The sequence below is a fragment of the Temnothorax longispinosus genome, chromosome 8 (genome assembly GCF_030848805.1).
Source record: "Temnothorax longispinosus isolate EJ_2023e chromosome 8, Tlon_JGU_v1, whole genome shotgun sequence".
In the NCBI taxonomy this organism is placed as follows: Eukaryota; Metazoa; Arthropoda; class Insecta; order Hymenoptera; family Formicidae; genus Temnothorax; species Temnothorax longispinosus.
Genome location: NC_092365.1, coordinates 6505614 through 6520450, shown reverse-complemented (window position 1 = coordinate 6520450; position 14837 = coordinate 6505614). Strand labels below are relative to the sequence as shown.

General features: G+C 40.5%; 1 protein-coding gene and 1 long non-coding RNA gene across 7 annotated transcripts in view; one reads left to right on the top strand and one right to left on the bottom strand.

Moving 5' to 3' along the window:
• Prosap (SH3 and multiple ankyrin repeat domains prosap) overlaps positions 1 to 14837 on the top strand; it is a 127908-nt gene that overhangs the window by 90093 nt on the left and 22978 nt on the right. For 3 of the 6 annotated variants that reach the window (XM_071786199.1, XM_071786198.1, XM_071786195.1), the window contains one exon: positions 14 to 33. The exons of 2 other annotated variants lie outside the window; for them this stretch is intronic. In XM_071786199.1, the coding sequence (XP_071642300.1) occupies positions 14 to 33 (20 nt within the window). The remainder of the gene's footprint in view (positions 1 to 13; positions 34 to 14837) is intronic. One more of the 6 variants, XM_071786196.1, reaches the window with a different exon arrangement.
• LOC139817936 (uncharacterized) lies at positions 9280 to 12931 on the bottom strand. The gene is made up of 2 exons (XR_011733342.1): positions 9881 to 12931; positions 9280 to 9518 (listed from the first exon to the last, which is right to left on the bottom strand). It is a non-coding gene; the product is annotated as an uncharacterized lncRNA (long non-coding RNA).

Genomic DNA, 14837 nt, shown 5'->3' with positions numbered 1-14837 from the left:
TCGAGCGTCTCGCAGGTGGCCACTTGGTACAGGGTACGTCTTCACTATTACTAATAGCATGCGACCACGCCTTTCGTTCCTCGTCGATCGGTTTCACTCCCCCTTTTGTATTTGCCGTTTCGCGCCGATTCGCATGGCGAAATGAGAGAATCCTGCGACGATTTAAAAAAGGGAATGATACCTTTATTACAATACATTTATTATTATTCACGCAGAAACGAGATCTTCAGTTTTTAAATGTTTAGTACAATTGTTTTGATTAATAATGATATACACAGGATGGGCTATTTTAATTAATCCACTGGAATATCTCATAGCCTTTACGTTTGAGACAAAAACGTTTTAGACGAAAGTTACATGGTTTGAAGTGGGCCACGTGATGAAAATATGGACTTGACCTTGAGTGACTTTTTCAAGGCCAGGCCAATGTTATCAATGTTTTCTTAAATGGACCTCCCCATTTTTTGTTGCATATTTTTGTAGCCCTTGTCGAGACGTTTTCAAAACACTATAATAAAGCTTTTTTTCGTTAAGAATTTCTGAGATATTTCATATTTTATATTAAAAATATTATGACAAAATTTGAAATATCAGAAAATTCTTAACGAAAGGGAGTTTTAGTATAGTGTTTTGAAAATGTCTCGACAAGGGTTACAAGAATATGCAACAAAAAATGGGGAGGTCCATTTAAAAAAACATCGATAACATTGGCCTGGCCTTGAAAAGGTCACTCAAGGTCAAGTCCATATTTTCATCACGTGGCCCACTTCAAATCATGCAACTTTTGTCTAAAACGTTTGCGTCTCAAACGTAAAGAGTGTAAAGACTATGAGATATTCCAGTGGATTGATTAAAATGGCTCACCCTGTATATTTCCTACAAACCATTAGCTTTTCTTTAGACATTGCTCGTGTCATATTTCCCTACAAATTGATTTATGTTTTTTGGTACATACATACGTGTAACGTCATGTTATTAATTTTTGATTTAGTAAATTTGCAGAGAAAGTTGCAGTAAAGCGCTGTCACGTTGCACATTTGTTATACAATCCGGTTGTAGTAGCAGAGTTACATAAAGTGATTATTTTTATTCATTTGCTAACAAGCCATGATTACGTAGCGACAGTTAATCTTCAATTTTCCTATCTGTTTTCTTTGTATCTACCGTTTAGTATGTATTAAATGTTGGGTTGGCCAATAAGTCCGTGCGGTTTTTTATAAGTAAAATTTATAAATAAAAAACCGCACGGACTTATTGGCCAGCCTATTACTTATGGATTAAATAATAAAACTAATATTTGATGTCTTTGAAGCTAAAGGATTATAAGAAAAATGTACATTTATTTTTTTGTATAATTCAGGATTATATTTCATATTCTCTTATCGTTCCTTAGTACGTCTGTGTGAATCTCTCGAAACGAATACCACACGATTGATCTGTAATACAGAATGGGGAGATCGGGAATAGTTTTAGGTTGCTCATATGGTATAGTGTTCGCGAAATATCGACTAGCATGCTTGTACAATAGTTTGTCGAAGCAGTTTAGCAACGTGATTGTCCTTAACTGTTGGTCTCTGCACGATAATAGTTTGTAATAATAGTTTGTACGATTGTTGCTCTGATGTTATTGCACGCGATGCCGGACAGTTAAACTGAACGGTAAATTTCGAGAAGATGATAAATTGCAAACTGTTTATGTAACAATTACAATATGCGTTCTGTTACGATTTATTCTGATTGTTCTCATCGCGTGTCTTATTATGAGTTTCGTTCAGTTTCGGAATGCGTGCATCGAGAGTTGTTGTTTCTGCTCGTGTTCGAAAACGTCAGCGAAAACAATCGTGACACGCAATTGCATGCACGATTTGTGACACACAAATCGAGCGGCTACGCGCGCAATCTGCACGGTTCTCGGATATTTTTTATGACTTACAGACCGGTGTACGCGACAAATTTACACGCTTTCTGCGTTCAGACGAGATATCAGAAGTTATATATACTCGGAGCACACTTAGCCGCTCGATTCGTAAATCAACGTTTGCGACTGTGGTTCACTCAGGTGTGACATTTCAGCGAGACCGCAAATTTTCTCAGCGAAGGTACGTCGCTGCAGGTACAATTTACAGATACCGATATAGCGCGTAAAGGCTCGAAGGTGATTCATTTTGGCGCGTCGAAATGCGCGGCACGATGCGCCGCTTTTTAGCACGCGCGCGACATTACGCCGGGTTTTGCATCATAATGCGTTTTGATGTAATACGAAAGCTCGAAAGGATATCCGCGATTCTCCGTCGGGCGAGTGTCCTCGATCGAGGTCGCGCGCCGCGCGCGCCATGCTGTCGACCTCCTCCAGCGAGAGACCGTCCCCCGACCATGCATCGCGTCGGCGATGCTGCAGCGCCGCTGCCTGCTAATGTTGCTGCTGTGTCTCTCTGACGTTGCTGTACACGGTGACTTTCGTTTTCGCCGGGAGGTTAACGAAACCGTTGAACCCACATCGATTGCCGCGTCGCGTTCCTGCGGACGGGCACGCAGTAGTGCCGACCGTCGTGCGTTCTGCAGACAAGAACCCCTTTCAAGAATAACTCTGCGCAAATTTATGAGCTAAGATTTATTTATACGGTTTACAACGTAAAGTTTTTTTTTTTCAGAATATTTTTCCGCAACGGGAAATATTTTTCTATATAAAAAAGATGCTGAACTTAATTTTTTTTTCTAGAAACACATCTAGCGCTATAAGATGCGGAATCTTATCTTTCCTTCCTGAGATAAAAAAGCATGCCTCTTTTATCTCTTCTGGGAATTTTTAAAAGGTCCACAATTTTTCCCCAACATTTCCCAAATGCATAGGATGTTCCTTATCACACGCGCGACTTGCAAGAGCGGCATTCCAGAAGCCTCGCACGTATATATACGAGTTACGTAGAGAGAAGCATTTTTCGAAATTATCTCCATCGTCTCTGTGCGTTCGGTTTGCGAGAGAGGCTATCGATCCGTCGAGGCGACGCGCCACGCCGCGTGCTCCTTGGGTCTTGAACCGGAGAGTCGGCCAAGAAATTCGTTACCCTTTTTGTTACCTTCCCGCTCCAGACGCTCTAAATACACCGTGTGCCGCTAACGACGCCAGCTCGTTACTGCTTTCGTGTATATCGCTTTCGATCACCTTGGCCTAAGGGGCCCATTCTCGCGTTAAAATTGCTCCACCTCCACCTCCTTTCTGCAGCTTATTCGCGTCCCGTAGGTATCCTATCTCGCCTTCGTCGATCGGGAATAGGATACGGAACCCTTACACGATTCGCCAAAAGTTGTTTAAAAAGAATAAGAAGAACAGAAATAGCTGGGTATGAAAAAGAAAGTATAGTAAGTAATTGTTTTTATTTATTTATTAAAGTTTCTACTGCACGTAACTATCATTACGTGAGATTTATATTATGTTCATTTTTTTAAATGTTATTATTACGTTAATTGTTAAGGTACTCCGGTTCACAATATGACGCGAGTAACAATAATAGTTTTAACAATAGTTGACATTTCAATCCAATATAATGCTGATGATTTATGTTAATTCGATCTTAGATACTTCTAAGCTATCAATATGCGTCTCGATAAGATCTTATTATTAGACGACGATAGTTAGCTCCTGGAAGCAATTGCTTCGAGATCGCGACGTGGTCGCCCCGGTGCTTATCGCCGCAAATGTGCATGATCCACCGATATCACTGTACCGGAACAGACCGAATATTACCGGCGCGGCGATAGTATATCGCCGCATATCCCGCAGGAGGATCTCGGCGCGGATAAATTCACCCTGGCCCGAGCGCCAGAGGATCCGTAGCAGAGGATCGAGAAGGCAGGGACTTCGTAGGCGTAGACGATGACCGTGATCCACGATTGTGTGAACCAGGATCATCCTTTACTTTCGATAGGATCGCTTCCCCCCCTTTCTCTTTCTCCGTCTTCCTCCCGGCGGCTCCGGGCTATCTACACGTCGTCACTTTGTAACGCATATTTTTCTCGCGCCCGCACCGTGTAATAACGTTCTCTTTATGTTTATCGGTGGATAATTTGTATGGTGGAAAAAGTGCCTAAAGTTTAATACGCGCGATATAAAAATTCCTCGGGATGAGAGGAATGATTTAGAAAAAGAGTCTTAAAATATTTTCAAGTAACGTTTTTAACATGAATTTCAGCAAAAATAAGATGATCTTTAATCGATTATTAATACATATACTGATTTGTACTGTCAAATACTTAATTACTTATTATTTTGATTCATTTTTAACCATTATTATAAGTAGTTACTTTAACTAAACCAATGGAGCTAAAATAATAAATTTCGACACATATGGTAGTTAAAAATAACAAAATGTTATTTAGCTATCGGTTTAAATTTTATCCTATAATATTTAACGATGATAGAACGATAAAAAAATCGATGCTCTTTGTTTTGTCGACTTTTTTAAGCCGTTCCGTAAAATAAACGTTTATAGCAGAGCTCTTCATACACGCGCATTCTTTACATTAAGTAGGAGTACATGTTCGGAGTGACAATTATATAAATCGATTTCCAGCGACGGATATAGTTGCCCTCGCACGTGGCTTATCGATTCCACAAACAAGTTCAAGTCGCAATACGTGATTACGTCCGCATACCTGGACAGCATACGTACCGCGAACAAAATGACACAACCCGGAAACGAATGATCTCGGCGGCGTTCGAATGATCCGCCGGCGTGTAACACGTAGGATTAGGGAGAGAACGAAGGATTCTGCCGTCAAGATCGACAAATCCTGTGCCGCCCCACCGTCGACACGGAACAAATGCGCGCGAGTTGTCGAGCGAGTACTACGTCGATCTATTTATATCGATCGTACGCCGTGAACCGGGTACGAGAATAGATCGAATGGAGATCGATGGCCAGGTTTTCCTCCAGCGCACACAGTTGGAGGACGACCTCCTCGACGGAAACCGGACGAACGTGATTTTTGAACAAACGCACAACTTGAAGTTGAAAAGCAAGAAAATTAGCGAGATTACGAAAATCGCGAAGTAAATAAATGAGAGACTGAGAAGCAGGCGATTTTTTTTTAAGGGGGACGTTTTGCTTCGGCGGAGTCCGAGGAAAGATGTGCGATTTTTGGACGCGACGGGACGGTATAGAACGCGCCGGAGCCAATTACGCGCGGTTGGAGATCGAGCGATCGTAGGAGTCTCAATCGAAGGTGCGGAATCTCCCCTTGCGCGGAAACTGGATGCGGACACGCGAGAGGCAGCATCCGCGGAGACACGTGGGCTTCCTCGAAAAGGGGCAAGAGATGCATATAGCCACCTCGGCTGTATCTCGTTCTTTAAGTCCCGTCGTCGTTGGGTAACTCGGTGCATGGAACCCGAAGCGTTGTCGCTTAGGTACCTCGCATAATTGCTGGCGTTCCTGGCGGGCAGACTCTTCCGAGGATACGCGATTCGCGCGCATATCCTCGGATCGGACGAAGCTCCGATCGTGCCAGCGGGCGTATCGTCCTCATTCCTGAAACATTTTTGCCGCTCATTCAATTTAGCGAGTATTTACCATTCCCGACTAAAAACGCCCATAGCGACTTGCTTAAAGAGGAAAGAAACAGCCCGAGCTTATTAAACGTTTATTAAGTGTACACATTTCTCGCGCGCGTCGCTTGATGACAGTCTTGCTGCGAAATCGTGAAGTAATTTCAGAGCCATCATTTTAATTAACATGCATGGTGCTCCACGCGCTGAAGACAATCTTCTCCGTTCCTTCAAAAAGAAATCAATTTTTATTACTACTTTTAATTTACTATTTATTAAAAATGATAAAATATTTAGATAACTTTTTAGAAAAAAGATACCACTTTGAGCGTTATTAATCTAACAATAAGAAACAATCAGACATCTCTTTTAGGTTCTCTTTTCAAAAAATCGTCATATGGAGAGCTGAGTTTGTTCTCCAGAGCGAACGATTAGCGATACATTAAAAGAACACGCTGCGCTATTTTTCACTCGCATTCGTAGCCGCGCGTCTTATAGTCGCGTTCCCTTTAGGGAAAAAAAAAAGGAATGGCAAAGAGGGAAAGGTTCGTTCCTCGGTTCGTTTTGTGTATAACGTCGCTTCTTTCAGTCTCGACGCGATCTAACCGTGCGGCAGTAGCCAGTAACTGCAGCAGCCTTTTACCCGGGGCTCCTCGAGTGCAATCTCGTATTCATGAATTCCTTGTACGTAGCCCTCCCCCCTGCGTTCCTTCTTCACCTACGTCTCCACCTCCGCCTCTACTCCCTCCCCCCGTGCCCCGCGCCCATTGCCCGTTCCCCCGTCTTTTGTGTACCGTGTGTGCACGGAGAATATCTCGCACGCGTGCAGAACCGGCGACCGAAAGAAATCGCACGACGACCGTCAATCGGGATGCACGCGCGTGATCATCGAAAATGCAAAGTGTGCCGCTCTTATGCCTCGTCCGGCGAATTGTTATTCGTATTGCTTTACTTATAGACAGGGCAATCGTAGAATGGATACATTGGCCTGCTAAATCGTAATTCTGCCATTTCCTTGCATATCCATTTGCATAGTAGATAGGATCTTCCGGTGTTCTCTCGACGTTATTTCTTCGCAATTATTTTTCGATACAAAGCAGTAAGTTACAAATCTAAAATTTATTGTGGAAGGTAAAAGCTTCTGGAACTCGCGTCGACAGTAAGAATTGTTTATCCAGCAGTATCAAATAATTAATTAATCTAGAACTTGTTTGTGTTTAGTCGTTTATGAACTGGAAAATAATTGATACATCAATATTTTAGTTACACAAATGTTAATCTCTCGTTAAAAGTTCACCGTTTGCATTACGGTTATAAGACATCTTGTCAATCTTGCTTGGGGCAACTGTGTAACCTACATAGTTATTGAACAGCGATGATTCCGCAGAGACGTCTGATCCGCATAGTCATTTAAGCTTGGCGAACCGACAGATCCGAGCTTAACATACATACATTTATAAATCATGTGCATTTATGTATATATACACGTGCTTTTTTTATGAATAATAGTGCAATGAATAGTTGAAAAAAGTAGAAACAAAAAATAATAGTATGTAAAGAGAAGAATAAATTGAAATATGGATGTATGTGTGTGTATTAAATTGGATCCAGATCAATTAAGTAAACGTAAACAAACACGAATGAATAATGTCATTGCTTTGTCTGGATTCGATTTTAAAAAACATGATGAAGTTGGTTAAATAACGTCACAAGAATTGGAAAAATGGACATGATTAATGAGCAATAAAAATTTTAATGAAACTAATCTCTATAAACAGTATCTTATGTCATTTTATGAATTATTGGATTACTCATTATTCAGTGATATCGATTAATTTATGATATTAATTACATTACATTTTATGGGTACATTATTCCATAATTTATTTGCTTTTATGTTACCTTTTGCATAATGTGACGACGCATCGCACGACATATTCCAATATTCCTGCGAGGTGAAGTATCGATTCTAGTCTATTTTTATATTGCGTGAGATTAAATTGACTGCAAGCGTGTGCAAAGCAACAAGCGTTATTCATGAAAAAATAATTGTCGCGGTATCGAAAGAAATTCTTCAGCTTTTCGAATTGGATATGTGTATTGCGTAATTTTCTGTGTGCCAATGTGTTTCTCTTCTAAATACAGATATTTCTCTCTATTTACTTAATTAAATTAATTTATATTTTGCATTTCATTGTTGCGAGATCAAATTTAAAAAAGATTAAATGTTTAGTCATCTTGCATTTATATAAACTCGCGCGTTTATAAATTTCAAATATTCAGAAATTGGGACTTTTTTTATCTCAAATACATAATTATAGCAAAAGAGAAGAAATTAAAAATTGATGTATATATAAAATACAAGTGAAAATATTAGTTGTGATAATTAAAGCAATTTTTTTATGTAGCTTTTGTTTGCCGTTATTGCGGGAAATGGTTTTCAGATTATCGTGACGTTCCTTCGGAACGTCGGAACTCAATTATTTCGAGACCTTGATTCGCGTACACATGTCGATCGTGCTCCGCTGCAAGATTGATCCACTGCGTCGCGTCCAAGCCTCTATCGAGACAAATACCCCGTCGCTATAAATAGTCTATACAAATGCGATTCTCCGGATGCCGCAGCGACATCGAGTCGTACCACAGAAATAAATCTCTCCGCGTCAGCCCTCGATCCGCGCGTCCTCCTCACCGCCGCCGCCGTAAAAGCCGCGGTGGAGAGTCGTCATTCGTCATAGAATCGCCCACAATTAATTATGCCAAACGGCAATCGATACGTCGCACGCGCCTTTTTTCCACGCGTTATCTCGTATCGGCCTTGTGAGAAATAAATCGGTAGAATTCCAAGACGAATGATTTTACGTTAACAAATTGCTTTCGTGATAAGACATATTGCCATGCAATTTTCGTCTCGTTTGCTGTTATCTTCATCGTTGAATCCGCTAAACAATGCATGTTATATAGGTATATAAGGAACGCTAAACTTTTAAGTAATTATCTCTGCAATTTGCCGATTTCTACTCTCTGAAAGTCGAAGAATGAAATATCACTCAAAACGAGTGAAATGCAAGTGTAACGAAAAGTGAAAATTCAGCCTGTGCACTTCGAATAAAATTGCGCTCTATAAGTTGGAGTGAAATCGTATTCCATTTGAGTGAAAGGGAACTCTTTTCGAGTATAATAGATCACTGTCCATACACAAAAAGAACGGTTTTGCTGAAATATCTAAAAAATTTAGCTAAATACAAATTGAAAATAATTTTTTGCACCATCAAAATATAATTATGTAGAACACTCAAGTTGATTGCTAAAATGTCAAAATTTTTTGCAGCATTTTTATCTTACTTCAGCGACCTACTATAATTATTTTGATGGTGCAACAAAATTATTTTTTTGTATTTAGCTAAATTTTTAAATACTTGAGCAAACCCGTATACTTTCCGTGTAGGACTGAATTATGTCACTCTACAATTTTAGTGGAAAATTTCACTCCGTTTAGAGTCATTTATCAGTCGATCTGTATCGTGAGTTGCTATAGCTTTAAAGTGAGATCGTATCATACCTAACCCTTAACCCGCACACCTGGGTCGTTTTCGTCCGGGCGAAAATCAAATGTAGTTGTAACTTTTGATTGGAAAAAATTAAATTGTTTATAATTTTATGATTGATATTTCAAAGTGAAGCTTTGAAACACCTTCATGAATTTTTTCAGATTTTTTGCAGCCCTTTAACACTTAAGGGGCACAACTAGTGTGACTGCCCAAAAAAAAGGTGATTTTCGGGAATTTATTAAAAGAAAAGTATTGCATCGAATGTTTTGAAATTTTGAGAATATATTTGTGTATAAATGATCTATGTGCAGTAATTTTTTTGTATGAAAATAATCAATTTTCAGCGACTTATGTGTCATCTCCCGAGTCTCCAAAAAAAAAACGTTCTCCCACTGTTGCAGTGATTGCGGCCTTCAGAGTGCCTGAAATAAAAAATAAAAAAATGTCCGTTAAACTAGAAGGTATTTCCCGTACAATGACCTAGGATTATGAAAAAAAATTAAAATCCAATAAAATGGCGAAGTTTTGAAAAAAAAAGTTCAAATTACGCTTAAAAATCTCGCGGTTTTTTGCATGGCAAATTGACATTTTTCATCCAATAAAAAAACTGAAAGGTCATTGTATAGAAAAACAAATACTAAACACGCTCCAAAAAAATTCAAGTCGATCGGATGATTTGTATTCGAGTTAGAACTGCAGCAAATTTGAAAAATGTCGTTTTGAGAAAAACGCGTTTAGATAAAAATATTGATTTCATTGTTTGATTGAGAAATATCATACTTACAGTTAATCTGCTATTCCAGGCCCATATAATTCACCTTCTTCTTCCTCAAGAAAGTACCTACTGGGTTGCTGAAGCTTTCCTTCGAGCTAATCGACCCTCTTTCGAAGCTTATGCACGTTTTTGACCGACGAGCAGCTACTCTTTAGAAGGCTGCCGTTCAAAAACTATTTGAGATCCACTCTTAAAATTTTAGTATGTTATTCTTGAAGCTATAGACTATCGAAAAATGCAAAAAAAAAATCAATTTTTCAAAAGTGTCACACTAGTTGTGCCCCTTAAAAAAACGTCATGACCCAGGTTTGCGGCGTAAAGCCCCGGACACACACTTTTTCGTAACAGTAACAGTAAAGTTTCGACCAATCGCGTTGCTCGATTCGGGAACGTACGGCCGTACGTTCTCGATTCGAGCAACGCGATTGGTCGAAACTTTACTGTTACTGTTACGAAAAAGTGTGTGTCCGGGCCCTAAAGGTGCCAAAAAAACGTTTGCAGGTTAAGGGCTAAGTAGTCGCTCCAAAAATTCGAGTGAAAAATTCACTCTTACTATATGCCCGCATTTACTCAAATTAGAGTGACAACCTTCTCTTTTGGAATGACTAACTAAATCACTCTAATATACCAGTGGCGAAACCACTCTAATATGAGATTTAGAGAATATGTATTTGTTTACTCTTTCTCTGAATGTAATGACACCAAAAATTCTATTTTTTACTGGTGAAAGCTTTAATAACGTCGCGGTATACTGCAGTGTTCTACAAGTCTGAACTAAACTACTTGTTCTACATTTCACTTTTGACAGGCTGGAAAAATAATTTTGCCTACAAGATTGCCGCGGAAACAACGCGAGAAGAGACCCGTGGAAGCCGCGACATTCCATGCCGGGTAACGAACTTCCCGCCGTTAATTGACAAAAATTCTCTGCCAAACGTTTCGCGCCGGCTGTCAATATCCGCCAATTTGCGAGTCGCTCGGCTGACTTTCCGCATCCAGCGCCAGCGGGGCCAGCGAAGTTCGTCTCTCGCGCGCAGTTCGTCGGTGTAAACTGTAATTTCCAGCTTTGATTAGCCGACACCTTTCCGCAGAGCGCGTACACACGCCGCGAGGCCACGCGCACGCGCGCGTTCCCAAGTTATATGTACGAATTGCCGCTAACGATGTAGTTAACGGTTGATTAAAATCGAGATCCATCCATTTCCGCGGAGGCGGTGGGAATTTTGGTCCCTTTACCGGACGGGAGCGCCGCCCTTTGCCATGCCGACGCCGTAGCACGGAAACGTATCCGCGGCACGAAACGAGTCCGATAATCGCCCTATAATTCAACCTGAATCGCGCCGAACACTGCCGAACCAGTAGTAGTGGCTACACACGGTGGCACAAAAACGTTATCGCGCGCGCGGCAATTTGTCAGCGGCGATCTTTATTCCGTGCCTGTTTGTATAAAGTCCACAGATAGAAGAAGATAAAAATACCGTAGGAGATTTTTATTTATCTCCCGCGCCCGTCAATTTACGCCGCTAAATATTCGTAACTTTCAAATGGTAATTGCGTAGCTTCGTACCTTCATTATCCCGATGCAAAAGAGGGGATGGCTATTAATTCGAGAGTAGAATACGCGAGATTTTACTCTGCATATTTTATTCATGCAACCCCCTCTTTCCCCCCTTCCCTGCCTGAAGAATTAACCCGCGACAATTTATCGCCGTTGCGCAACGCGATAAAGTTATGACTTGCAGAAAGTGTAATTTGCCTAATAGAACACGCTTCGTAGGTAGCGTTAGTGATCGAAATATCGTCTCGCCGCCGCCGCCACGTGGAGCCCGTCGGCCTCCACCGGAATTGATTGCCAATTACCGGTGGAACGACGCTGACTCGATTCTGTGATCTAGAAAATTGAGTTACTTGACGAAACTCGATTCGACGGCGAATATGGCGGCGCGGCGCGACGGCGGCGACGGTCTCGAGACGAAAATGCAACGTCACGTTAATCATGCCCGTAAGTTTATTCCTTCTTTTCGTTTTTTTTTTCCTTCCTGCCGTGACACGCGAACGACGCCCGCGGACACGTTATTTTTACACCGATTAAAAAGAAACATTTTCGGAGCGCTCGAAATTGCTGTCGTAACTCGAAGATAACGAATGCTAATTATCGCGCGTGATGTATTAATGAATACGACACTCACAGAGTATCGCTATAATAAGATGCGCGAAAGGATTCTCCAGAATCCTTATTCGGGACAGTGAAAGCGTGGCAATACATCGACTCCGTTCTCAAAGAGTGCCAATTTACATGGCTTCATTAATGACGCGTGTTATGTCATATTAGTTCGTGTCGTTTTTATTTATGATTTATGTTATTACCATTAATCATTTAAATAATCTGAAGTTATTTAATCTTGTGCTATTTCCAATTATATCGGCTAATCAGCGTCTTAAAACAACTTGTAGAATTTATCGCGCCCGCAAAATCATCGGAAAAATTTTAATCGATACGATTAAAAGATATCCGTGTAAAATTTATCGATAAGCGCCATAATATCGTCTCATTTGAGATTTCAGAGATCTGCGGGGTTCACTTTTTACTCGATAATAATAATAAAAAGGCGATTTTTACATTAGTTAAGAAATTAAAGCGTTCTTTTTGCGACCTGATTCGAGGAAAGGACAGCGATAATCGCTGTTAAGCGCCAATAATAGCGACCGGTGACGAAACCAGAATCAGTTCTAATAACCAGTTTGACGTGAGACAAAAACCGAGGACGGACTTAAGAATCAATAAAGGTGCCTAAAGGATCTTCTCGTCAATTCCGCAGCGATCTTGCCGGAAGAATAGATCCTCCCTTTCCACCTCTTTTTTCCGCTCGTTCTTCCGATCGAACGGTTCGCTCATTTCTTCGCCGTCTTCTTTACTTCATTTTCCGGTGATAAATCAGTTGAATCGAAAGCTCCTTACATATAATTTGCGCAGTCTTATCGGTTTTTTAAATGCAAAATATTAAATACGTGATATATAAAATATCTTACTCGCTTAATTTTTTCTAAGGCGAAGCTTTATCGAAATTTGTCTCACAGATTGATACAATTGAATTTTTTTTAAAATACCAATAATATTTCTAATAATTTATAATTTTTTTAATAAATTCTAATAATAAAATAATTCTTCTAATAAATAGTTTTGTCTAATAAATAATTCTTCTAATAAATGTAATTTTTCTAATAAATATAATTCTTCTAATAAATTCTAATAATACTTTTAATAATTTCAATTATACTTTAACTTAAAACTTGCAGCTGCCATATATTGAATTAAAAGAATTAAATTACTTAATGTCTGTATCTTTATAAATTGTAGCGCACAAAGTTATCCTTGTACATTTATTGTTCAATTTTTGACTAGAGACAAAAATAAAATACCTTATATAACAGCTCATATTAATGGGTGTATGTATTAATGTGTATTCGAAATACAACGCAAAAAGCGATCCGCGCGGCGTCCTATCAAGATATTCAATTAGGCACCGACTAATACTAATGTCGATAATCGTTAAGAAATCGCTCGTTATATTTTCCAAGAGGTAAATCGTTTATCTTATCGAGATTAGTCATTAACCTTTGTTTAAAAGTTAAATCTACGTGGCTTATGGACTCGGTATCTTGCGGGGATCTCAATGCGGCATGGTAGTGAGTCGATCGCTTTTGCGATAATGGTGTGAGTCAGCTTGATGGACGCGGGAGAAGATGCTTGAATAAACTTCCAGATAAATATTTGCGCTTCGCAGAATGCCTTTGCATTGTCCGAGCCGTAGGATCGTTTCAAATTAAACAGCGGCCTTATCGCGCACTGTCAGATCCAACCGGCATCTTCAATCTTGATCAATGGTTATACAAAAGTATTTTCTGCGATTTTAATCTGGGATTACGATAACTGTGTTAATTAATATTATTGTAGTAGCAGAAAATTTACGTCGATAGTATCAATTTACGTCGATAGTACTATTAAAAAGATATCGTAATACTGTGACGTACGTTATTATGACGTGTAATGAATCGATTGAGATTATCGAGATTATTGCCAGTTTTTAGGAGTGTCCAATATCATGCCCCGATTTTGTTCACTTTCAGTTACGAGTGCTCACAGAACTCGCGTTCGAGCCCTTTCCCCGCGATGCGCGGTCGTGCAACCCAAGCGGATGTCCGAAGAACCGCTATTAAAGTCTCGATGACTGCTTTTTTCGACGCGCCCCGGCAATTTGATTTCGTATTCCGCCATGGCCGCCCCGTTTCTTCCTCTCTTTTTCTCCGTCGCGTAGATCGAAATTTTATGGGTCGTATTTCCTCTTTAACGCCGAGATGCTGTGCCCCGTCCCCGGCACAGGATGCCCGGATGATTCCACTCGCCTTTGTGTCCATCCTCCACCCTCTCCTGTTTACTCCCCCTCCCCGTCCTCTTTACTTTTCGTTTCCCTCTTTCGCCGCCGCCTACTACTTTTTGCGCGCGGGCGATCGTAAGTTGTCGTTGTCGTATCGCGCGGCTCAACAGATAGGTACACTGATCGTCTCCCCGGGAAAGTGTAGCAAGATCCGGTAGATGAGTCAAATTCGCCAGATATTTATTACCGGATGAATCAAAGCCCACTTCCGTGAGAAATGGAGAAACGAGCGGAACTAAATGGTCAGGTCTTAAGTAGAATGCCTTTTACTTGGAATATATTAACTCTGTTTGTGGTACTTTTTACTAGAACAAACGCGGACCTCGATGAGATCCGGTTTTACTCCACCTTTCCACGAGAGAGATTCCCGTGCGTTCTCATAAAACTCACTCGCGCTGAAACGCGAAAAAAATTCGGAGTGCCGATGATCCTTGAACCGCGCCGCGCGTAAGTTGTCAGCCGCGAGGAGAGAAATTCGCGGAGTCGGACGACGAGACGATGACGATCGGTCGCGCGTGAGCGAGTGGAGA